Raw genomic sequence first — 26,940 nt, 5'->3', positions numbered from 1 at the left:
TATTATGTGAAGCTGGGAGGTCTCTGGTGGACCAATGTCCTGAAGTTGGCTCTCCCACCTCAGAGGCACAGCCCTGACACCTGGCTGGAGCACCAAGAGCCTGTCATCCACACGGCTCAGAATAAAAGGGAGAAAGAAAGAAGAAAGAAAGGAAAGAAAGAAAGGAAAGAAAGGAAAGAAAGGAAAGAAAGAAAGAAAGAAAGAAAGAAAGAAAGAAAGAAAGAAAGAAAGAAAGAAAGAAAGAGATAAAATAAAATAAAATAAGATTAAAAAGTTATTAAAATAAAAAACAAAAAATAATCATTAAAAAAATTTTTTTATGTAATTAAAAAAAAAAGGAAGAAAGAAAGAACCAAACCAAAAAACAAATCCACCAATGATAACAAGCGCTGAGAACTATACTAAAAACAAACAAACAAACAAAAAAAAACCGGACAGACAGAACCCTAGGACAAACGGTAAAAGCAAAGCTATACAGACAAAATCACACACAGAAGCATACACATACACACTCATAAAAAGAGAAAAAGGGAAACAAATATATATATCGTTCCTCCCAAAGTCCACCTCCTCAACTTGGGATGATTCGTTGTCTATTCAGGTATTCCAGAGATGCAGGGTACATCAAGGTGACTGTGGAGATTTAATCTGCTGCTCCTGAGGCTGCTGGGAGAGATTTCTCTTTCTGTTCTTTGTTCGCACAGCTCCTGGGATTCAGCTTTGTATTTGGCCCTGCCTCTGAGTGTAGGTCGCCTGAGGGTGTCTGTTCTTTGCTCAGACAGGACGAAGTTAAAGGAGCAGCTACTTTCGGGGCTCTGGTTCACTCAGGCCAGGGGGAGGGAGGGGTACGGAGTGCGGGGCGAGCCTGCAGCTGCAGAGGCCAACGTGAAGTTGCACCAGCCTGAGGCATGCCGTGTGTTCTGGGGAAGTTGTCCCTGGATCACGGGACCCTGGCAGTGGTGGGCTGCACAGGCTCCCGGAAGGGGAGGTGTGGATAGTGACCTGTGCTTGCACACAGGCTTCTTGGTGGCTGCAACAGCAGCCTTAGCGTCTCATGCCCGTCTCTGGAGCTCCTTTAAGCAGTGCTCTTAATCCCCTCCCCTCTCGCACCAGGAAACAAACAGGCAAGAAAAAGTCTCTTGCCTCTTCGGCTGTTCAAGACCTTTTCCCGGACTCCTTCCTGGCTAGCAGTGGTGCACTCTATCAAGCTTAATTAAGTTTTTACTTTCCATGGCAAGGGTCAATTCAGTGTTGCTTAGAAGTGATAGGAAACAGTAATATTTCTGGAAATAACTGTACCAATTTGTTCACTCTCATTCAAAAACCAACTTGGATTCTAATAAATTAAATCATTAACATCATGATCCATTTGTGTGACCCACATTCTGCTTAATTTGTCTCCATAAAATAGGTTACCACACACCAAGTGTGAGCCCCACCCATGCTATAGGCAACAGTATGTGATTTCCATATAAAGTCTATAAATTTGAGAATTTTTGCTCTGACTTGGAGGAGAATAGAGTCTGGACAGTTACAATAACTTTAACTTTCAACAAGACTTTAACTGTGAGAATTGCAGTATTTTGGTGCTGAAATTCATATTTCATAAAATATAATTCACATCAAAATGCTCTGTCCCTACAAAATGCCTTTGGCTCACAGCTCAGAGGACTGAGCATCCCTATCTCCCCATGGGATAATGACAAAGACATTTAATCTCTCACTTTGGGTTCCTGAACAGAAAATGATAAGCCCTAACTTACTCTCAAAATCAAGGAAGTGGTGAAAAATAGCTACTCCATGCCATATGTCTTATATTTTAAAAGATATGAAAGCACTGTGGGCTGAACCAATGCACTTTTCTCTACCCAGAGTAAGAGTCATGGAATAATTAATGCATTAATTATTGGGTAATGCATTCAAAGAAAAGAGTTTAAAGTGATAACCAGAGTTTTCTTTTGACCCATACAATCATATACTTCTTTGTCAGAGATTTTTAAAAAGTAATTATAGCTAATGACTATCATGATAAGAATTTGCCAAAACCATCATTATGAGAGTAGTTTGCACTTACCCCTTCCCCTTGCGACTGTAGGAGAGCAAAATTTGCCACCCAAAAATGTGTCTCTTTGGCATGGCACGTGGATTATTTTAAGCTGAAAACAATCAGGCCCAAAAGGCTCAGGAAGAATATTTGAACTTCCCCCTAACTACCTAAAAGAAGTTAGATAGAGTGTCTGTCCCCAGAGCTGCCACCAGAGATATCTGCAGAGACTATGGGCTAGGTATATAGGGGAACTTGGCAGGGCCTAGAGATCAGAGTTCACTCTGTGACCCATTGTCTCTGCAGGGCCCAGACACATTTGTTTACTAAACATTTGCTTTTCCATCTCCATGTGAATTACCTTCCTCCCCTTTGGAGTCCCCAACCACTACCCCCTACATCCTCTTTTATCTTTAGCTGAAGATGGTATTCAAGGTGAGGGCTTGGGCCATTTTGGTGAGTTACTCAGTTTTCCTGGGTCTCATATGTATACATGTTATTCAACTTTTGTTTAATTTTCTCCTGTTAATGTGTCTGATAGCAATTTAGTTCTAAGACCAGACAGAAGAATCTAGAAGGGTAGCAGAAAGCTTTTTCATCCCCAACACTACCATCATTTGCAAACAAAGAAAACTAAATAAGAGCATCTATTGGGCATCTATTATATACCAGACATTTTGGTATATCTATATATCTCACTTAATATAAAGTGTAATTACTTCTTTTTAACAATGAGGAAACTGACATTCAGAGAAGTCAAGCAGCTACATCAAGATAGCACAGCCAGAAAACGAGTCAGATTTGAAGTCAAGCTCTGTTTGATGCCAAGATTTTTTTTTAATTAATTAATTTATTTGTTTTTATTTTTGGGGCTCTGTTGGGTCTTTGTTGCTGCGCACGGGCTTTCTCTAGTTGCAGCGAGCGGCGGCTACTCTTTGTTGCAGTGCGCGGGCTTCTCGTTGTCTTGGCTTCTCTTGTTGCAGAGCACAGGCTCTAGGCACGGGATTCAGTAGTTGTGGCACAGGGGCTCAGTAGTTGTGGCTCACAGGCTCTAGAGTGCAGACTCAGTAGTTGTGGCTCACTGGCTTAGTTGTTCTGCGGCATGTGGGATCTTCCCGGGCTAGGGATCAAACCCCTGTCCCCTGCATTGGCAGGCGGATTCTTAACCACTGCGCCAACAGGGAAGACCAATGCCAAGATTTTTTAAAAATCTCACACAGCTTTCCAATATCCAGGAAATCCCAGTATTCATGGGGAATAAGAAGAGCATTCAAAGTCCTAGATCCTCCCTTTCCCAAATTCCAATCATTTTTTGCACCATAAGCTCCTTAGCTCTAGTTGCTAGAAAAAAAATGATCTTAAGGAATTTCAAGTAAACCAATATGTCTCAAACATTAACTTCTCTCTATTGTGTTTATATTGACAAGAAACAAAACATTCCTGATTAAAAAGTATCTTAAGAAAACATTCAAAATATTTTCAGCTAATGCCAGGATTTTCTCAAGGGCCTCCTAACACATATACTTCAGTTCATTAGGACTTCAGCCCAATCAATTCTGCTCGAGACTAAAATTTCTAAAACACTTATTTCTTCTGTGACTTAGATGTTCTAAGGCCTTCAATAGTTACCTGTGGTTTAGAATAAAATCCAAACTGCTTAACTAAACATTTGAGGGGCTAAAGAGAAAAATCACAGTCCCAAAATGGTGTCACTTGGGCTAAAGCTCATGATACTAAACCAAGATTTAATGCCTGACCTACTTGCAGTTTCAACCTTCACCAGAAATACAATCTTAATCAACTAGTCTGGAGTTTTCCTGGTTAGCACCTATGAGGTAATGTTCCATGTGGGCCCTCTCCCTCCCCCAGAGGAAGAAGAGACAATCTGCATGAAAAAATCCTTCCCAGTTCCCTTCCCTCCACAAAAAAAGAAGGTGTCTAGGCCTAAAAAAAGCCCTTTCTTTCCTTTTGCTAATAGCTCCCTTGCCCCACACTTCTACCTATAAAAACCTTCCATTTTGTACAACCCCTTCTAGTTGATAGATAGGATGCTACCCAATTCATGAATTACCTAATAAAGCCAATTAGATCTTGGAATGTACTCAGGTGAATTTTGTTTTTTAATAGAGGCCATCCCCAAACGAACTTATACTTAGCGGGCAGCTACTGCTATTCTCCACTTTATGAAACTTCGTTTCTAATCAGTCTCTTTTATCAACTTATCAGAAGAGTCTCTTGCTCACTCTTCTCTGCTCCTTTGTTTAAGAAATTCCCAAGTATAGAATAAACTTCCCTACCCTGTGTGTATGTTCAGATGCTCCCATATTTGTAAAGCCAGTCTTTTTTGAAGGCTTTATCATGTTAGCTCTCAATAGTCACCATGTACTCTAATATCCTATAGTTTTCACTCTTTTCTTACTCATTTGTAGAGCATATTTTTATGTACACGCACGTTTGTCCCCATTATACTATGTGTCCTTTTAGGGCAAAGATCTAATTCTATTTAATATAGCACTATATTTATTAAGCATCTACAGTTTAATAAGTAGGCACTGTTTAGGGGACCTCACGTTCCAATTTAAAACATTACCTGACAAAGGGCCCAAAGAAGGTGATCACAAAGTATTTGTAAAAGAAGAAGAAAAAAAGGAAACTATATTTTCAAAGGTACATTATGGTTCAAGCACTTTAGTAGATATTTTCATATACTTTATCTGTATTAGTTTTGATCTGTATTAAATCTCTTTTCCTATAAAGAAAGCCAATACCTGACTGAAGGTGACAAGGCAGATATATTCTCTATTTATACATTCTCTGCACAAAGGTAGGAAAAAAGATAAAAAGGAAAGGTTGATTATTTTTTCTCTCATATGAAACTATATTGTGATCACCCAGTAGTGTTGTGTTGTGTGCACAGAGACTTCTCTAGAAATTTTATTTGTTGAGATAATCGCCCTCATCTGTTACTAGATGATGCTCCTTTATAATTTTGATAAGGTAGCTTTCCAAAACAATGCAAAAAGAATTGTGAAGCATGTGCTATCTTAAATTGCGAAGTATGTTAATGTTTGTTATAAATCTTAAGTGGCCTTGGAAATTCTCTTTCTAAATCACCTCCACACTCCCAATCTCACAGGTTAGGAAACTATGTCACTGAAAGGATCTCAGAAATGATAAAGTAGTGACTGCAAGTTTCTGTTTCCTGACTTTGAACCCCAATGCTCTTTTCAAGTCAAATATCTCTTACCTCATCTAGCTAGCCTGGAGCACAGGATGGTATCCACCTAATAGTTACTGTTTGAAATGTGCAAGAATGAGAGAAACCCTGTCACAGGGAGGTAGATACTGCACAGACAAGCTGTGAAACATGGCAACAAGGACCAAAAACAGCAAATAACTTCCTTTGCAGATGTAGAGGGATTAGCTAAATCCCCACAAGGTGCAGGCTTTGAGAATAGATGGGCACGATTCAAGGGATTTCAGTTTTTCTGAGTGAAATACTCACAGAGTGAGTGAAAAAGGAATTAGGCCCATGGAGGACACTCTGATAGCTTTTGAGGGGGAATAATACAAAGGAAATAAAAAATATGTTGTCTGGTAAGGCAAAAAACAGAATTTTAATGATAAAGTTGATGAAGTGTTAGCTGAATTGTGACCTGTGAATCCTTGTCCACAAAACCTTAGTCAGTTATTCATTTCTCATTAATTTGGGAAGAATTTGGATTTATTTGGGGGCTACATAAAACTGAATCCTAGGGGGCTTCCCTGGTGGGGCAGTGGTTGAGAATCCGCCTGCCAATGCAGGGGACACGGGTTCGACCCCTGGTCTGGGAAGATCCCACATGCCGCAGAGCAACTAAGTCCGTGCGCCACAACTACCGAGCCTGTGCTCCAGAGCTCGTGAGCCGTAACTACTGAGCCCGTGTGCCACAACTACTGAAGCCCATGCGCCTAGAGCCCGTGCTCCACAACAAGAAAAGCCACCGCAGTGAGAAGCCCGCGCACCGCAACGAAGACCCCCCAGCGCAACCAAAAATAAATAACTAAATAAAATAAATTTATTAAAAAAAAAAAAAAAACCTGAATCCTGCTTCAAAGTGGGCCCCAGGCTAGAAAAATGTATGCCCACAGGAGCCTGCCACTCCTGCCACACATAAACCAGAGCTTCTCAATCTGTGGGCAGAAGCATATTGGATCCTGAAATATTGATCCTAGTACCCCCTTGAGGAAGCTGGATGGAGCCTGAAACAGTCAGAGCCCCAGGCCAACAAACAAAAAATATGCTCTCAGGGATGGAGTATAAAAAGGAGGTAAGATGATGAAATAAAGGGACAATAAGCCAAACACACATTTGAATTCTGTAGTCACCTCAGGAAGCTACACACGTACTGAGGAGGGACAAAACCATAGTAAACCAGATGGCCCTTGTAGCAATTCTCCTTCCACTCTTGATGTGGTTGGGCAGGACAGAGGTGGCTCAGCCGAAAGACAGCAAGTTGACTATCAGGCACTGGTGCTGATCTGCAAATGCTCTAAGTAAATGACACGAGCTCTAGTCACTGAATTTTTCAAACATTTTTCATTACCAGGAATCTCCTATTGTCAACCAGGGTATTTTTGCTCCCTTGAATCAATAATGAAAAGTTGCATGGTGAAAGAGGCGGAGCCCCTCTCTTGGAGCACTTCCCAAGGGGCATCCAGTTACACTCAAGCAAACATTTTTGTGATGGTAAGAGCCTGGGGAACCACATGCATTCTGCTAATTTTTTGCTTCCCCAATAAACCTGACATTATTCAAGAGAAAGTAAGTCTCCTTATTGTATGATTACACTCTGGCTTTAAACTAAACTAAAACTAATTGCAGAGACGCAGAATGGCAGAAAAGTAAAGCTCAGGGTTTGGAGTCACATCAGTCTTGAATTTGAGCAGTGCCTCTGGCACACAATGATTGTGTGATCACAGGAAATATATATAATTTAGGATGTGAATATTGGTGATGCTAATGCCTACCAACTAGATTCATGTGAAGACTAGTAAAGAACTGTATGTAAAGCACTTATACTGAGTCTGGGCCAAAGCAGGTACTCAATAAATATTAGTAGGTATGTATGCATAATGTAAATCAGATGTTGCAGCACATAGTAGGTGCTCTGTCTACATTTTTTTCTCCCAACTCAACCTAGCAGCAATTTTCCTTCATTACCAAACTTAATTCCATTAATTTTGGCTATTTATATAAATGAATTTATCCTTCATAGGATGAATATTCATTGTGACTAAGTATAAAACAATGACCACAACCACAACAGCAATAACAAAACTTCAATCTGTGGAGACAATTTCCAAGAAGTATCTTCAGAGTGCACTGAGCAATGGCAGCATTTACAGGAATTTTTAGGAATACTTGAAAGGAACAAGAGATGCCAATTTACAAGTTCTGCTTAAATAAAATTAATAAGATTTAATAGTGACCGATCACTTCCTTTACTCTACCTCAATTTAATTTAGCAGACATTAGTTTTCTTCAAAACACCTGCTTTCTTCAATAGATTGTGCTAAGTATAGTAAGAAGGAAAAACTGAATTAGATATAGTTAGTCATTGTCTTACCTAAATCATGGGGTTATTTTGGAATCAACCTGATACTTTTCATAAAGACCTATTTCAGGAATCTTTCTATTGTAAATGACTAAACCAACTTGACTAAACAAACACACATAAAGAATGGGGGGTGGGGCCTAGTGGCTTCAGCAATCCAAGTCCAGGACTACCTGGATTCAGGCATGGCTAGATCCAGAGACTCAAGAGAGTAACAAATAATCTGTTCCTTTCTCTTCAACAGCTCTGTTCTAGTTCTGCATTCTGTGTGCTGACTTCATTTTCTCACTCTTTCCCTTTGTCTTGCCAAGATGGCTAACAGGAGGAACAGACTCACATTCTCACAGTTTAGCAACCCCACTAGAAAGTAAAGTTCTCTTTCTCACGCTTCCAGCAAAAGTCCCCGTACTGTGTCTCATTACAGTGACTCTGTTCAGGTAACCATCTGTGGTCCAATCATGGAAGTAGATGGAATGCTTGAATTGGCCCAGCTTGTGTCAGAAAAATTTACAAACTGACACACTGCTCTGAAAACTTCTCTCCTCTAAGTGATTCGGAATCTAAGCTCCTTTTGTCATGTGGCTTTCAAAATGGTTATTTGTTCCTAGTTTGTCAAGTGTTTTTTTTTAATCATGAAATGGTGTTGGATTTTATCAAATGCATTTTTTGCGTATGGTTTTGTCCTTTATTGTATTAGTCCTTTGTATTGTATTAATCTTCATTTTTTTATTTTTAAAAATTATCAGGTAGGGATTATATATGTTAATATCAAGAGGATATTGCAGTAATTCATTTAAACACAAAGATAACTGCAGATTTCTTCAGCTTTTTAGTTAAAGTCCACTCTTACAGCAAAATCTTTCAATTATAACCAAGCTAATCTGAATTCTTTAGGTAAGTAAACAAGAATATCTCTGAGTAACTACTGGGTAGGTAAAATTATTGTATGTGTTCCTTAGGAAAAGCATGTTATCTGTTTTTCTGCCCAATGGGATACATTTTTCTGTTAGAACACCGATAAGAAAATTGCATTTCTCAACAAAACTCAAATTAGTCTAAAGAGAGACCAAAAAAAAAAAAAAAAAATCTAAGTCCATTTTTGTGGCTGCACAGTGTCCTTTTCTTGATGTTCAGACATGATTACAGAGTGGTCTTGTTTATATCTTGTTTGACTACAGTCACTGGTGGCCTCTGATTATTGATAATATTCTGTGAAAAATATTTATATTCTGTGGGAAGCAGTATGTTCTTAGCAACTAGGACATTTTTTTAAACCTTCTAGAGTTCCATAATTCCAAAAACGTAGAATTCTTTACCCACTTCACTTTTTCTTAAGGATTATTAGTCAGAGAGTTTCATCAAAATTATATTCTGTAATTTCTAATGTCAGTCTCTGAAATAAAATCAATTAGAGTTGGAAAGTAGAAAGCACAGAAGCAGTCAAGATTTATCTGCAAGATTCATCTGTAGTAGAAAGTGATGAACCATATAAGATTTATGTGTAGCACACTGAAACACACATCACTTTTTTATCAGAAAATTTACTTAACTAGCTATAACACCCTCTGCAAATCTAAAGAGGCAAATAAGTACTTCAGTTAGTACTCTGATATATAATAAACAATTACCAAGTGAAATCTGATGAGCCTAAAAGCTAGAAAGTTGGAGTTAGCTTCTAGATAATGAGGAACACTAATTTAGAAGTCCTTTAAATACTGTATCTCCATGTGTTTCTCAGAATATGAAGTATTTAACAATTTATGCTTGTTGCATTTTTTTTCTTTAGCTTTTAGGATACTTTCACATATACCTCTTCCACTTCATTTGCTTCCCTAAAATAATCATAAGAACTTGTATTGTTGAATACTTAAAATGTGCTAATTATATAAATTTTGCTTCATTTAAACTTTACAAATAGTGTACAGAGGGTACATTTACTATAGTTATTTTGATTAGGAAATCAAATATTAGAAAAAAATTGGTCAAGTTGGTGCAAACAGAAGGAAATAGAGAGAGAAAACTACTATAAATTTGTCATATGCTTTATAACCATATTACACTCCCTGCCAAAAGGCAGGAATTTGTATAAACTTATATATGTAAAAAGGATTGGCAAACTGGGACTACTGTATAATTTTCAAGCATTATTAAATTAAGATGAGATGCAGAGAGATCTTAAGATCCCACGGATCACTTCTGACTGTTACTTAGATTTTGTGATACCGCACAGTGTCGTTTCCAGGTTTCTATATATTGTCTTGGCCATGTATCAAAGAATGAAATGGAATTCAGATGTATAGGAGAAGCTTTTTAAAATGACCTCTGCTTGACTGACTATCTGAGTAATCGGTACTCTCCATTCTTCTGTAAAACATACTGACTGATGGTCTTAGCAAGCTCAATATTTGGAGCTAGGAAGCTACTCTCACATATGCCTACAAACTCTGCTCTGTTTACACAATCATTTTCCAAAGCATGTTTTATCTGAGACTAGGGTTTCTGCTTAGTAATAAATAAGTGGCAAATCCACATAGATTCAGGATCAGTAAAATATAATCCATTTTAATTACTATTCTTCTTCCTTTGCTTACATTTCAAACAACAGAATATTCTGCTTAGTGAAACAATTTGATGCATTGAGAGAGATTCTGTAATGTCTTTTAGGATAGATATCTGGAGACCACTGCCTTGCTGAGACGCATGTTTTCAATGACAATCATGGTTGATATCACTGTAGGTATCTGAAAAGTTTTATGAGTTGAATTTATCACTAGAATATAAATTCTATTAGAAAGGATTCCTATCTGGTCTGTTCACTGTTGGCTCCCTAGTATTGATACATATCATAAAGCAGACATACAATAAGGATTTGTTGAATTGATAAATTCCAAGTATCTTTCACTATCATCATGCATTTCTTTTGTAGGGATGAGCCTACAAATGAAATAAAAGCTCCGCAGAAGTTCTATAAGCACAGAAAGATTCATCTCATTACATTAACATTTTTAGTTTAAAATATATATATTTATAAGTATACATCCTGTAGCATAGAACAGAAAATGATTCTTATGGTTTAGTCCATTAGATTCTTATAGTTTCAAGTAAATATTCTTGGTTAACTTGTTCTACTGTAAGAAATAAGAAGATAAAAGAAACGTTTTGCTGACTGCTAGTTTGTTTTCTTTTGTTTGTTTGTTGTGTATTTGCTATGATCTCAGAAGAAAATAGGGAATTTTTCTTTTATAACATAGTAATAGATTGTATTTCCAGATAAGTTTTAGACTTCCCCTGCAAAAAGAGGCTATTACTCCATAAAAATATTGAAAAAGAGGATTCCTGGAAGCAGAAAACTGATTTAATTTCTACTTACATACCTTAGTATCTTGAAACAAACCACTCATTAAAGTTATCTTAGTTTTAAAATCCTTATTCTTGACCTTTCTGTTGTTTAGGCCCTAGGTAAACTTTGACTTTCCATTTTTATTTGGAAAATTTAAAATAGCAAAATCACAACTTTGACCAGAAAGATTTTAAACGTTAAAGTAATGCTAGCTCCTGGAACAAACCCCAGAATGGTTTTATTTCGGGAAAATTATGCATAGAAGTTTATTTTTCACCAATAAATTTACAAACTGACAAACTGCTCTGAAAACTGCTCTCCTCTAAGGGATTCAGAATCTAAGCTCCTTTTGTCATGTGGTTTTCAAAATGGTTATCTGTTCCTAGTTTGTCAAGTGTTTTTTATCATGAAATGGTGTTGAATTTTATCAAACGCATTTTTCTCATGTGGTTTTGTCCTTTATTGTATTAGTCCTTTGTATTGTATTGATAGATTTTCATATGCTGAACCAGCCTTACATTCCTGCAATAAATCCCACTTCATCATGGTGCATAATCCTCTTTATATGTTGCTGAATTTCTGTTGTTGAGATTTTTGTGTCTACATTCATAAGGGATATTTGTCTAAACTTTGATGTCTTTGTGTGATTTTAGTAGTAGGATGATTCTGCCCTCATAGAATCTATTGGGAAGAATTCCCTCCTCCCATTTGTGAAGTTTTGGAGGAGTTTGTGAAGAATCGATTAATTCTTCTTTAAGTGTTTGGTAAAATTCACCATTGACGATTTCAGGAGATGGACATTTCTTTATGGAAAGTTTGTTTATTACTAAATCAATCACTTTACTTGTTATAGGTCAATTCAGATTTTCTATTTCTTCTTGAGTCAGTTTCAGTACTTGGTGTCTTTCTAGGATTTTTTTTTCTATTTAATCTAAATTTCCTAATTTGTTGACATACTTTCTCACACTACCCCGAAAATTCTCTTTTATTTCTGAAAGTTTAGATCTAATGTCTTGTCTTTTATCCCTGATTTTTGTAATTTGAGTTTTTTCTCTTTTTTTGTTCAGTCTAGCTAAAGGTTTGTCAATTTTGTTGATTTTTTCAAAGAATTAAATTTTGTTTGGATGATTTTCTCTATGTTCTATTTCATTTACTTTATTTTCTATTATTCATTCTTCTCTATTATTATTCTCTATTCTTTATTATTTTTTCCTTCTGTTTACTTTGGTTGTTTTTTCCTTCTTTCTCTAGTTTCCTAAGGTGGATGTTTGGATTATTGGTTTGAGATCTTTCCCTTTTTTAAAAAACAAAGCTATAGATATTCTTCTAAGCAATACTTGAGCTGCAATTCATAAAGTTTGGTATATTGTATTAATATTTTCATCATTTTCACTCTTATCAATATTAAGAAAACTTTTCTTGAGATGCTACTTTACATCCTCTAGAATGACTATAATAAAAAAAGATACGCATTAACAATTATTGCTAAGGATGTGGAGAAATTGGAACCCTCATATCTTGCTAACAGAAATGGAGAATTGTACAGTCACTTTGGAAAACAATTTGGCAGTTCCTCCAAAAGTTAAACATAGAATTACCATGTGATCCAGCAATTCAACTCCTAGGTGCAGAGCCAAGAGTACTGGAAACATAAGTCCACACAAATGTTTGTACACAAATGTTCACTGTACCATTAATCATAATACCCTAATAGTGGAAACAATCCAAAAATCTATCAACTGGTGAATGGTTGGGAGTAGTCAGAGAAATCTTCATTCAGAATGAGATAGTTAATCAAGCCTTGAAGGATAACTAGTGTTTGGTTTGGAAGAATGAAAGGATGAATATATCCTAGGCAAGGGGATGATGTGAGTAGAGGTACCACTATGAGTACCCATTGTTGAGTTTGGAGGTTGTAGGGTCATCAGGTTACAAGTAACAAGCACCTAATCTAAATTAACAGAAGTAAAAATGGAATTTATAGTCCACACAACTAAATACACACAACTGAAACATCTCCTGATATTCCTCCCAATCATTCCAAACTGTAAGTTCCAAAGTGTCAAAGGCAAATGCAGTTTTTGTTTACAGGGAGTCAAGATATGGGTATATGGTCAGAACTGTATCTCTTTCTATCTCTGAGCTCTTAATCTTTCCACATATTGACATCATTCTCAAATAGGCTTTTTCTAAGCAGCAGAAAGGATAGCTATTACCAGTCCAAGCCCGTCCTTTCCTTAGACTCTTTTCCTGGATCCATGTAGCAAATCTTAGCAAATCCATGTAGCAAAGACTCGTCAACTTTTCCTGAGTGACTCACCCATCACTGAAACAATCATGGTGATCTAAAGGCTATAACATATGAGCTGAACACAAATATAACTCCACTTCTCATGAAGCAAAGGGGAAGCAGCCCAGTTGAACCATATGGAAAGGATTCATCAGAGAAAAGAGAATTTCATTTACTAGAAGCAGAAGGGAAGAGATCCTGGGGAAATAAAAACATCCAGTGCTCAGTACACAGAAGTCTGAATGGACTGTCCTGCCGAAATGAATATTTTCAGTTTGTTTTGGAGTCACAAGCAATAAAGGAGGAAAGTTAATTCAGACTAGATTGTCAAAGATCTTGAAAACAAGCGTGTTTTTATTTTACACTGCTTCTTAAAGGAGTAATGATGCTGTTAAAGTCATACATTAAGGAGATTCATCCAGCAGTGGAATAGATAGCAATGAGTGAGGGAAGACAAGCAGATGTCTTGGGTTACTTCGAACATCTAAGGTTGAGGTGACAGTGCTTATGGCTGTGAAAATAAAACTGAGAAAGAATATATGAGATGATGTAAAAGAAAAATTGACATGACTTTTTGAAGTCTGGGTGAAAGACAGAGAGAGATAAGAAAAAATACTGGTAGGGAGGCTTTAAGGAAAACACTAGATTGAACTGTGGGTTACAGAGTAAGGAATGTTTAACTTTTTTTCCTTTTTATTTGACTCAAATCTGAATACAATGCTACAAAACTAAAGATCATTGTGGATGCATATGTAATTTTTATTTTTTTATATTCCCAGTGAATACCTCCAGGATATCATTGCTATATCCAACAATTCCCATATACACAGCTTCACAAACTCCTGCCTTTTTTTATCTGTGAATTTTTGTAACTTTGTAAATTCAATGCATTATACCAGACTGAGACATAAGAAATCTGGGAAGTCGGGCAATATTAGTTATATCAGAAAATAACTTATAACTCTAAGGGGCAAATGTCAAAAGCCCTTGCTTACGTTGAATGTGGATTTCTAAATTTACAAAAAAAGAGAAGAGTCTTGAGAAGACTAATTTTACACACATATATTATATATGATACATATTTATTGATACTTGTAACAGAGCAGTCGTGTGTAGTAAAAGACATAAGAGACAGACAAGAGATGAGGGCTTTGGCTCTCAGAAGAAGGTCTATAACAACAAAGCCCCCTACTTAAAAATGTTATGTAGTATCCAGAACAGGGCAGTTATGCTCTCCCTTCTCTCTCAGTTCCTATCCCAGGGCCTGACACAGAGCAGCTTCTAGGAAGTAATGTATAGAATGAGTGAACAGGTATGGGGATGTGTGATGTCTCAGTGTAGCCCTTGGCTCACTACAATTCTGAGTTTGGTCACTAGATGGCAGGGCTGACCAGTAATGTCTCTTTGGGACCTTAGAGGATGATGATCCTCTGGGAACCTGTCCCTCACAGTGGTCCCTTGGAAGCCACACAAAGCAGCCTGAAGGACATAATCCCCCTCCCCACCATCCCATCTCTCTTTAAATAGGGGAGTCAACTGGGGAGCCAGGTGTTCCTGGGTCAGTCTAACCTGGTTACTCTGGGCCTCCCATGAGTCTGTTCCCTCACCGATTGCAGGAAGCTCTCATTCCTGGTCCTTTTTCTCTGTCAGGGGAGTTATTTTCTCAAGGGCTAGGGGTCTCATATGCATACAACACTCTGGTCTTCCCTCCAACATATTTCTGGTTTTTAAGTATTTTTCTTATGCCCATTTAACAGCTTGAGGACTGAGACTTACAAAGTGAGAGCATTTGCCTAAGTCACAATGCTCAGGTCAGAATGGAGTAGAATCAGGTGTGTGTATGTCCCCTTCCTTGACCTCCCTCCTGCCTTGGGGGGTTGGGGGCTAGGCACACAAAGGAAAGTGGAGGAGAAGCAGCTGGCATCTAGCTCAGCCATTCCAGGCAAGAACTAGCCTTTCCTTGGCCCTTCTAACAGAGAACATCCTCCTTAACCCCCTCTCCCTCCCATTCTACTGCCCAGCTACTCTCCTCCTCCAGGACTTTCCTATCCAGGACAGTCTCACCTCTTTACCCAACTTCCCATTCCAGAGAAGTGATCATGGGAATTGGCTGGGTTCCCCTGACCTAAGAGGGCTATTAGTCAGCTTGGGCTGCCTCAGCAAGATATCACTGAATGGGTAGCTTAAACAACAGATATTTATTTTCTCACAGTTCTGGATGCTAGAAGCCCAAGATAAAGATGTAAGCAGAGATGGTTTCTGATGGTTCCTACAAGGCTATAGATGGCCTGTTGCCTGCTTTCTGTGTCCTTGCATGGGCTTTTCTGTATGAGTGCACAGAGAAATGCAGCTTCAGAACCCAGAAGCAGCCAAACCCACACCTCTGCCCTCCTTGGCTCTCAGGCTCTCCCATGAGTCTTGGCTGGAGGAATCCCTGATGCTACATATGTTGATAAAGGGCCCACTCAGGGCATTTGTGGACTCTCTGTGTACACTGACATGGACATGCAGATATACCTACTGTGCCAGTTACCAAAGGACTCTTGGCTATAGATTTACTCTTCCATATATGCTCTGTGATAAGCCACAAAATTCCTTTAAGCATTTCTCCTTTAAAGTGAGCATGATCAGGAATGTGAATTGGTACAACCACTAAAAAACTAAAAATAGAACTATCATATGACTCAGCAATCCCACTCCTGGGCATATATCTGGAGAAAACCATAATTAGAGAAGATGCACGCACCCTAATGTTCACTGCAGCACTATTTACAATAGTCAAGACATAGAAGCAACCTAAATGTCCATCGACAGAGGAATGGATAAAGAAGATGTGGTACATATATACAATAGAATATTATTCAGCCATAAAAAAGAATGAAATAATGCCATTTGCAGCAACATTGATGGACCTAGAGATTATCAAATAAGTGAAGTAAGTCAGACAGAGAAAGACAAATATCATATGATATCACTCATATGTGGAATCTAATTTTTTAAAATGATAGAAATGAACTTATTTACAAAACATAAACAGACTTACAGATATAGAAAACAAACCTATGGTTACCAAAGGGGAAAAGTGGAGGGGAGAGATAAATCAGGAGTTTGGGAAGAACATACACACACTACTATATAAAAGATAGATAACCAACAAGGACCTACTGTATATCACAGAGAACTCTACTCAATATTCGGTGATAACCTATATGAGAAAAGAATCTGAAAAAGAATATATGTATATGTATAACTGAATCACTTTGCTGTACACCTGAAACTAATACAACATTGTAAATCAACTATAACCCAATAAAATAAAAAAATAAAATAAAGTGAGCAGGATAAGCTTTCACAATAGAGGGCACTAGAGAGAAGCTGAGAGAAAAAGGGACCCTCAGTTTCTTGATGCAGCTTGACTTGAGAATATCCTGGGAGCTCCATCCTTGCCAAGGCCCCAACACACAGTCTCTCCTTGAGTCAATGAGCTTGACCACAATCTTCCTGCAGCCCTCTTGGCAGGGAATCCTGGGCCTCAGGCTTTTTTGCCTGCACAACTGCCCTGATTTCCCCTGTTCATCACCCTCCCCCAGGTGTGTCTCCCCAAATCCTCCTGAAGCAAAGGCTCTTGGTCGAGGACCAGCACGTTCTAGGCCTGCTACACCTGCGCCCTACTCCCCCTGCCAAAATTTGAGGCCAAAAATTGAGGCTCAGCCAGAATATGTGGTCTGCCTAAACTCGGAGTCATGAGCCCAAACCAAGCCTTCAGGTTCCAAATCTCAAACTTTACCTCTCAGCTGGGGTTGCCCAAGAACGCTGCTTCCCACGGGAAGAAGACTATTGTAACACCATCCTGGAGGCAATGAAGACCTTGTCTTAAGCAGGATGGTATGATAAGCTGCATGCCATGCACTCCGAGTGTGGATCAGAAGACAGCATAGCATGGCATAGCCAAGGCAGTGTTGTCCTGGTCCACAGATGAAGAAACAGGATCTGAAGGAGACAGAATTTGGCCAAAGTCACACAGCCAGGAAGTGGCAGAGCTGGGATTCCATCCCATTAAAGGAAAGCGATGTAGAGGGGCAGGCAGTCCTCCTACAGGTCAGAGAGGCAGCACTGTTGTCTGGTGGAGGTGTGCTGGGAAGGGCCTAAGGTCCAGAACAAATGCGTACAGCCGCCTTATCCATGAGGTGGAGTGCAGACTGGGTAATCAGGGGCTGATGCATGTGAAAAGGGGTATCTCATGATAGGAAAGGCCTGCTGAAGACTGTGGAGGATGGGAAGAGATTCAGTTGCATCCAGAGCAGTGGCTCAACTTTTAGATTGACTCTCCTCCCAGATGTCCACCCCTTCCCAGCTCAGTTCCAGGAAGCTTCCTGACGGCTGGACTAAGTGTTCAATACAAACAAGCACAGTGATCAAAGCCAGCACTTCCAGTGTGACCTGGAGTCAGCTACCTCATTTTACCTCCTCCACTTTGGAGTAGGAACAAGGGGAAAGTCTGGATGCTGAAGAGTAGGGGAGAGAGATAAGCAAGTTTCCAGCAGACTTTTTTAGGCCCTGGATGTCCTAGTCTCTGTCCTTTGCTTCAGGCACGTGGCTCTGTACCATCCTGCACTTTTTTCAGGCCCAGGGGATGGGTCAGCTGGAAATAAGGAAACCAGACCTTCCACAAGCCAAGGACCATCTAGTTGGAAAGGACGTGGAAGGTAATCTCATCCATATTCCTTCTGGTGTTTGGAGGCCTCTACCACACCCTCACCACATGGCTCTGCAACCTCTGTTTGAAGCTCCTGTGACAGGTTCCCTCACCACCCTAAGCTAAAAGGGCATTTGATGATAGCTCTGTTAGAAATGTTGTCCAGAATTGAATAAATTTTGCTTCACAAAGTTATTGTTCCATCCTTTCTTGATCACTAGCACCTGATTCAAGCCGTTTACTCACAAGATACCCATTATACCTCCTACAATCAGTTGACTGGCACGCAGATATTCAAGTCGGAAACTTGTATGCCCAAATTCCTTTTTTCTGCTCACCATTTCACACCCAACCAACTCCCAAGCTCTATCAATTATACCTTGTAGATGTTCTCAAATGTGTCTAGCTTCTTGATCCAGCTGCCATTACCCTGATTCTGGCCACCATCATCTGCTGTTTAGATGATAGTAAGTACTTCCTTGCAGGTCAGCTTTTTTCCAGTCTTGCTCCCTTCCAATCTTTCTCCACATCTTAGTCAAAACAAGCTTTGAAAAATTCATATGTGATCATTCCTCTTCTATTGGAATTCCTCTAATGATCCTTGGGAGGAGGTCCAAAGTCTTACACAGTTTGTAAGTCATATCATCAATAGGCTTATGCCTTATCTCTCACCATTTGGATCTCACACTGTTAAGACCAACCAGACTGAATAGTACTATCCTTGGGAACCTGGCCTACTTTTTCTCACTTTCAAGCCATTGTACAGACTATTTCCATCGTAAAACTTGGACAAAGCACTGAAGGAAGCAGGGATAATCTTTAGATCACCCACAGCTTTCTTTAGACTCCCTTTGGAAACTTTTTCATGTGAAATAATTTTAGTCTCACAGACAAGTTGAAAAAAATAGTAAAGAAAGGTGTCATGTCCTCTTCATCCATCATTGACCGATGGTAGGATCTAACATACCAGAGTGCAAGTATCAAAACCAGGAAACTGACACTGGAACAATACAACAATAAGATACGGATGTTATTTGAATTTAACTATTTTTTACCTGCATTTTTTTTTCTTGGTGTATAATTCTATGAAATGTTATCGTAATCATAGGTTTGTGCAATCACCACAATTAAGGCACAGAACTATTCCATCACCCACAATGAAACTTTCTTGTGCTACACCTTTATACCTTCCCTGAAGCCCTATTCCCTGCCAACTGCTGATATGGTCTCCATTATTTAATTTTGTCATTTCAAGAATATTATATGAAAAGAGTAATATAGTTTGTAAACTCTTGATATTATATTTATTTTACTTAACAAAATGTCCCTGAAATTCATCCAAGTTATTGTATTAATTGTCTGTTCCTTTTTTTTCCTGTGAGTTTTCCATGGTTCATTTATCCATTCACTTGTTGAAGGACAATTGGGTTAGTTCCAGTTTTTTTTTTTCTGTTAGTAAAAATGAAGCTTCCAAAATGTGGTATTTACATATAATGGAATATTATTTAAACTTAAAAAGGAAGGAAATTCTGATACCTGCCTCAACATGGATGAACCTCGAAGACATTATGCTAAGTGAAATAAGCCTGTCACAAAAAGACAAACCCTATATTATTTCACTTATCTAAGACACCTAGAGTAGTCAAATTCATAGAGACAAAAAGTAGAACAGTGGTTACCAAGGATTGGGGGTGGGGCTGGGGGTTGGAAATGGGGAGTTATTGTTTAATGGGTACAGAGTTTCGGTTTGGGATGATGAAAATATTCTGGAGATGGGTAGTGGTGAAGGTTGCACGACAATGTGAATGTACTTAATGTGGCCAAATTGTATACCTAATAATGGTCAAAATGGTAAATTTTGTTATTCATATTTTACCACAATAAAAAGTAGAAAAGTAAAGTAAATGGATAGAATATAACATCATGGAATATAAGTAATATGAAAGAAAATAAAGCAAGTTAAGAGGATAGAGAGTGGGACCACTTAGATAAAGTGATCCACACAGGTTTCTCTGAGACAGGAATGTCTCAACAGAAGAGAAAGAGCCAGCCGGTGACATGATGGAGGGGACATTCAGGCTGGGAGAAAACCAAGTGCAAAGCCTGAGGCAGGAGTGGTCTTGGTATGTGGAAGGCAGCAAGGGGTCTGCCGTGCCTTCGTGGACGAGTGTGTGTGCACATCTGCATGTCTGTGTGCACGGTTAGCGTGCACAAGCATGTGAGCACATTCACAGGTGCCTCTATGTTTCTCGGTTGGAGACAAGAATCTCAACACAATTAACCATGTGAACCTACTCATGCTGACTCAGCAATGAGGACCTGCCAAAATGATGGCGATTTAAAGGAAGAACGGCTCAGTACTGAAGAAAACAGCCACCCAGCACTGCACCAGAAGCCCCTGGGAAATGCTCCTAAGAAGAGTTTAGTGCAGTTCTAAGAAGACCTATTTATTAATCTGGGGTTGAAGGTCAGGCCCACACTGTCCTTGTTTACAAGCATGATTGGACCTTACGTTACTGAGTCCAGCCTCCTCCCTCCACCTAAGGCACCTGCCAGCACCCTGCTGGAGGGCCAGTTTCCTCGTGACTGTATCCCTGCTTTGCAGAAGCCCCGGTAAGCCCTTTCTGGTGAATGGATCTGGGGTCCTGGATCAAATGTCTAGGGATTTGACTTGATCTTGGAGGCCTAGAGAAGACTTTCTAGGGTGTGTGGGGAGATGGCAGGCAGAAGCCATGCTGGGGGTATCTCTTTCTCTGCTTATGCTGGGGCATCTGTGACTTTCCTGGATTCACCTGACCATTAGCAAATGAGACTGCGCCTTTGTTTTCAAAGGGAGCCGAGAAGGATTAGACCCTTGATGCTGGGCTGCTGAGGTTTCCTGGGGGAGGGACAGCTGGTAGAGGACTTTGAAGGACATAAAATGTCAGGCTTGAGAAATGAGAAGGGTATTCAAGGAAGGTGTTCTAATTGCCAGTGGTTTTGACTCATAGGACACACAGAATACCTGCCAGGAAGTAGAGAGGGATCTGGCACCCTGCCTGGGTCAAGATAGTGAGAAATTTCCAGAGAAAATTCTCTCCCTGGCAAGTCTCTATTACAGTGGAAATAAAACATCAAGAGGAAACAAACTCAACTTAATTCTGGCCAGGTTAGTAACTAGCAGTGACTCTTCCTCTCTGGATCATTAGCTTGCAGCTTAGTGCATGCCATTGAGTAGATGTTGGTTAATTGGCACTGAGGGCAATGGACTGTCCAGATATAAGGATGGGATGCAGGTGGCAGATGGGCCCAAATGGGAAAAGTGAGACAGAGAGAGCTGGGTCTCCATTCACGTTCACTCCCCAAGTCAGCAGGCGTGAGTGAGCTGGCAATGTTATGCTTGTCTGCTCTCACAAAGGACACAGAGAGCATACGCCTAACCTTTTAGCAGTAACACTAGAGGCCAGGCACTGGTAACCCCTTCTCCCTGACAATGAAAGTTGTTATGCCTACCTTTGTTGAAGTAGTAATACAACATCACAGGAGGATTTACTTTTCCAAATCCCCAGTCTGGAGGCCAGGAATGGGTCATCCAACTCTATATCACCTGTGCCCAGTATAGGTTATAGGAAAAAGGGCAGGTTCAGTAAATATGTGTTGATTAACTGAACAGGATGAGATAATCTTCCTTGATTTTTTCCACACCAAGGTGAGGACCATGTCACTGTTTCCATCACTCCCTCTGCTTCTCCTGATTGTGGTGACAGCATCGTGTACAGAAACAGAAAACTGTGAGAATGTCCAAAAGACCTGCCCTGTGATTGCCTGTGGTTCTCCAGGAATCAACGGCCTCCCAGGGAAAGATGGGCATGATGGTGCCAAGGGAGAAAAGGGAGAACCAGGTACAGTTTGGGCTGTTCTATCTCTGTGACTCTTTATCTTCCAAAGGAAACTGCCTGGAGATGTGAGGAGGGTAATGTCATATTAATGTAGCTTGTATTTCTCTCAACTACAAATTATAATTCAAAAGAGAGAGACAGCTCTGACTCTGGCATCCCAAACTTCCACACAGGAACTGGTGACACATGGTGGTCCTGCCAGCTCAGGAAGTTGACCCTCAAGGCAGACCATCTCATGGGACACAGGAGGCTTTCCTTCTATGGTCATTAGAAAGGGCGGTTCAGAATGTTAGCCCTGGATCAGTGTCTCCTTTCTCCTGGGAAGGGATTGGGCATCATGCTTTTGGAGAAATAGAGCAGGAACGCAAATACTGTCACATTTCCTTTGACCTCCAACAGGTCAAGGACTCAGAGGCTTTCAGGGCCCTCCTGGAAAGGTAGGGCCTCAAGGAATGCCAGGGCCACCTGGGTTACCAGGACAAGTAGGCCAAAAAGGAGACCCTGGAGATGATTTGGGTAAGGAATTTACCTCAGCAAGGTCTAGGCTGAAGGCCCCCAGGGTCTGGCAACTCTAAGTACCATGTGGGAGATGTCCCTTCTCCTGCTGCTTCCTGGGAAGATGTCCAACTCTGCTTCCTGACCCAGCAGCCTCTAGCTTCCCTAGATTACTTACAGCCTCAGGGGATTCCTATCAATGCCTGAATACAGACTCACAAACCCTTCAGAGCCAAACCCTCATCAGGTGCCTCCTGGAGGGGCTAAGCCTAGGCTCTCCTTCAGCTGAACAATCCAATGTGAGGCTCTGGTCCAAAAGGGATAAAATAGGTTATCTATGTGTTGGGCTTGTTATGCCTATTTTCATAACAACGGTAGATACATGGTATGCCAGTTATCTCTTACCTCATGAGAAACAAACAAAACACAGCCATTTATTTAAATCACGAATCTGTGAATCAAGTGATTTCTTTGCTGGTCTCAGCTGGACTCACTCATGTGTCTGTGGTCAACTGATGGCCAATGGTCTCACTTCATGTCTGGCTGTTGTTTGGCCATCAGCTGGAGTGATGAGCATAGCTGAGCCACAGATCTCATCCTCCAATTGACTCACCTGGGCTTATTCACATAGAGATGATTAAAGGATTTCCAAAAGAAGAAAGAGCAGAAGCTTTAAGGCCTCCTGAAGGCTTAGGACACACACATTATTGCTTCTGCCACATTCCATTGGTCAAAACAAGTTACAAGGCCCGCTCAGATTCAAGGAGTGGGGAAATAAACTGCATTTCTTAATGAGAGAAGTTGTACCACATTGAGGTCATTTTTGCCACCTACTACACATAGCTTGCCTCATGCCCTCCCCTCTTGGATAATGGGCAACTCACAAAAATCCTGGTTTACTGATTAACAGAACAAACTCAGGGAAAAACAAAACAAAAAGCAACAAAAACAAAACTTCCCCAAAGACAAAACCCTGCAATCTTTATAGTCAATATTCACCAGCTCATAATAATTCCTCAATTATTTTATTCCACAAGTTTACCCATGATAGAGCTATTTGTTTGGTGAAAAAACCAATTAGTGAATAGCTTGGCGTGTGGAGTGCTATAATGCTAGGTCAACAGGGAGTGTATGTATGTGCGTGTGGGTGTGTATGCATGTGTAAAGTGTCTTTACTTACATTCAACAGATGAGTGATGTTTTGGGCTGGATGGAAATAGAGATACTTTTCCTTTATGCTTCTTTATGCTTAAAATATTTTTCATTTTCCTTCAAAGAGCAAATATCAGTATAAAAGAAACTTTTATCTTGATTTTTTTTTTTTTTTAGTTTGAAAAGGTACCCTACCCCCTTGTAGTTCTAAGATGCCTTTTCAACAATGCTCTTTCACTTTGTTTTAATTTTCTAGGTAAAGCGTGGCTACTTCAGAAAGAGCAGCTCTGCGATCAGAACTGGACCAGCTCAAAAAATATAAGCCTTCTCTCTTACTTTTCAGGCAGCTTGAAGTTTGGGAAAGTGGAAGGCAACAAATATTTATTGAATACATGTAATTTTCTAGTACCTGGATAGGTGTTTTTCATATTCTGACCTCATGAAATCCTCACAACAACCTTTTGGTAGAAACGGAAGCAAAGGAAAATTACATAATTTGCTCAAATGCACAGAGCTAATAAGTGGCAGAGGCAGTTTATAAATTGAAGTCAGTCTGATACCAGAGACCCTGATCCTGTATCTTTACTATCAGTGTACATATGTGTCACTGAAAATGGGACCTATGCCTCTTTCCCTTTGTTATGCTGTTGCTGAGAACTGGCAATGAGGCTTAACCTGTTTCCTGGCCTAGGACAAATATTCTCAGACATTTAAATTTATTTTTAAGTTAATATTGGGGTAAAACTTAGAATTCCAATTATATGTATTCTAGAACTCTGGTCCAAAAAGACAAAGGCCTTTGTTCCATTCTGTTTCTTCAGATTAGGGCTGCTAGATTTAACAAAGAAAAATATAGGACACCCAGTTAAATGTGAATTTCAGGTAAACAACAACAAATTTTTTTTTAGTATAAGTATGTCCTAAAAATTGCATGTGAGACACTTACACTAAAAAGAATTTCATTGTTTATCTATAATTCAAATATAACTGGACATATTGTATTTTATGTGGCAACTCTACTGTAGAAGGCTTTATGAAGAAAAATATCTTGAGCTGGACTTAGAGACAAGCTGGTGTCACCTATATTTTCCCATTTTAGGGCTGATCTTCTCTTTGGGCAAAAAAGTTGGGAAAAAGTTTTATTTTACCAATGGTGAAAAGATGACCTTTGATGAAGTGAAGACTCTGTGTGCCCAGTTTCAGGCCTCTGGAACTTCGTGGCCATCCCTACGAACGCTGAAGAAAACAAGGCCATCCAGGATATAGCCAGTGGAGAGGCCTTCCTGGGCATCACAAATGAGGAGACTGACGGCCAGTCTGTGGATCTGACAGGAAAGACGGTGACCTATCAAAATTGGCATGATGGTGAGCGCAATAACGTTGGTTCTGAGGAACACTGTGTGACACTCCTGGTGGACGGCACATGGAATGGCATCACCTGTTCTGCCTCCTTTTTAGCTGTCTGCGAATACTCTGCCTGAGGGACCATGACCCTCAGGCCCTCCTGTCCCTTTGCTCATCTCATAGGTCAACAGTCTGGTTTGAAAGATAAATCTATATCAATTTTCCATACCCAGTATTGAGTTGCCCCTTTGAGGGGAATCAGAGACAATGAGAAGAATGGATTGAGAATGATGAGATGTGGAAGTGAAAAGTGAGAAGAGACTGATAGTGGTCTAAGAATTTCTGGTTCAGACCCAATCACTAATAATAATCACTAACAACAATAACTACAAAATAATAATAGTAATAATAGCAGCAGCAGTACTAGTAGTACTAATAACAAATTTTTAAATGTTTACTATGAGTTAGGCCCTACATTATGTGTAGTACATTAATTATCTAATTTAATTAGGCTGTTAATTTTTGTTTGAGTAGTGTTATCTAAGGTACAAAACTAAAATGGATTTATTTTTCCATTTACTCTAAACACTTGTGTTCTGTTGAGCCTTTCTTTCTCTTTGGTTCGAGAGCTCCCCTAAATGACATCTTCCCAGCCTAATTCCATAGCTTTTCTGCCAGTCTCAGGTATTAATAGGATCGATCCCTGATCAGGGAACTAGATCCCACATGCCGCAACTAAGAGTTTACATGCCACAACTAAAGATCCCGCATGCTGCAACTAAAATTTTATTTTAATTTTTCCTGATGATCCCATTTTTCATTTTCTGATTCTGCTCAGGCTGAGCCAGAAGGGTGTCACTGACATCTTGTGGAGCCTGAGCCCTTCTTCAGCAGACCAGCCTAGACCACCTGCCCTTTAAGTGGATGTGGCTCCTCCAGCCCCTCTAAGTCAGGACTCGTGACACTCCAAACCGCCGCCCCACCCCCACTCCACAATTCCATGCTTTGAGGGGTTGGAATGACTTATAAAAAGGTCACAAGCCACATCCATGAATATGAAAGAACTCCACATAGAAGCAGCAACTGGTGTAGAAGTATACAAAAAACAGAAAAGAAAAACCCTCTCAAACCCATTTTCACCATGGTGACAATCAGTGACAGTGCTTAGGCCACACTGAATTTAAACACATTTGGGGAAATTTTCCCATTTTTCAGTCATTTTTATCAGAGTTCCTATTTCTCAGGGACAAAGCTTCAAATACTGCCTTTTCTCTCAGGGAGTGGCTTTTGAGATGCTGTAACATTTGAGAAAAGTTAACATGTTAGGTCCTGAGATCCTAGCCTTTATTTTCCTGTGACCACACCCTCCCTGTATAACCCTTCACCCATATTTGAAATCTCCTAATCTCAACTTTCTCTTTTCAGTGCAAAATGTGGCATGGGGTCTTCCCGTGAGCAGCCTCTACTCCCTCTAGAGGGCAGGACATCCCACACAAAACATGGGGCAACCCTCCCAGTAGAGTTCATGGCTTCATCCTTAGATGCAATGGCCGCCTTTCTCTCAGTTCCCACCTTGCAGATCCCATACCTACCACAGCCCGGTGCCTTGGAACCACTGCTGCTCCCTCCCCTTCCATTATGCTCTAAGCCTGTGAGGCCTCTCACCTTGGTGAGGCTCCCTTGAGTCCATGCTGGCGTCTGCTGGACAATTATTCTCAGGGACCTGAACTGTTACTGCCGCTGCGGAGGCTTCTGAAGCCTGTGCTTCCAGAGCCCTTGGGGAGGACCTGCAAGCTTTCTGCCGTGGGATCTCTCCAAATCTGCTGTCTTACAGCTTATCAAAGCCTCATTTGACATCAGAAATGTTCTTTTCTGTCATATTGTTTTCTGTTTGCATTTTTTCTCTCTCTCTCTTTCCCTCTCTCTCTCTTTCCCTCATCTCCCTCTCTCCTGTTTAAGTTTTATAGCATAATACCTGAAAAGAATCCTGGTTTATACTGAACAGATACTCTCTGTGACTTGGGGTTAGGCAAACTTTCTTAGAAAGATCAGAGAAATCAATAATCATTAAAGGAAAACATGATAAATTCTATCTCATCAAAAT

The 26,940-nt window shown here is 39.9% G+C and overlaps 1 protein-coding gene and 1 long non-coding RNA gene across 2 annotated transcripts in view; one reads left to right on the top strand and one right to left on the bottom strand.

Moving 5' to 3' along the window:
• LOC309642428 overlaps positions 1-21,661 on the bottom strand; it is a 577,545-nt gene extending 555,884 nt beyond the window's left edge. Inside the window, exon 1 of the long non-coding RNA XR_014253192.1 lies at positions 398-21,661. This is a non-coding gene — a long non-coding RNA (uncharacterized lncRNA). The remainder of the gene's footprint in view (positions 1-397) is intronic.
• MBL2 (mannose binding lectin 2) lies at positions 21,619-25,613 on the top strand. Its single transcript, XM_082423976.1, is given in 6 exon segments — positions 21,619-21,848; positions 22,245-22,361; positions 23,749-23,751; positions 23,754-23,810; positions 24,592-24,707; positions 24,710-25,613. Coding segments are annotated over 6 exon segments (741 nt in total). The 5' UTR covers positions 21,619-21,664; the 3' UTR covers positions 24,974-25,613.
• The last annotated feature ends 1,327 nt before the right edge of the window (positions 25,614-26,940 follow it).

This window comes from Balaenoptera physalus, assembly GCF_965194825.1.
Source record: "Balaenoptera physalus genome assembly, chromosome: 14".
In the NCBI taxonomy this organism is placed as follows: Eukaryota; Metazoa; Chordata; class Mammalia; order Artiodactyla; family Balaenopteridae; genus Balaenoptera; species Balaenoptera physalus.
This window is presented reverse-complemented; position numbering and strand designations above follow the sequence as displayed.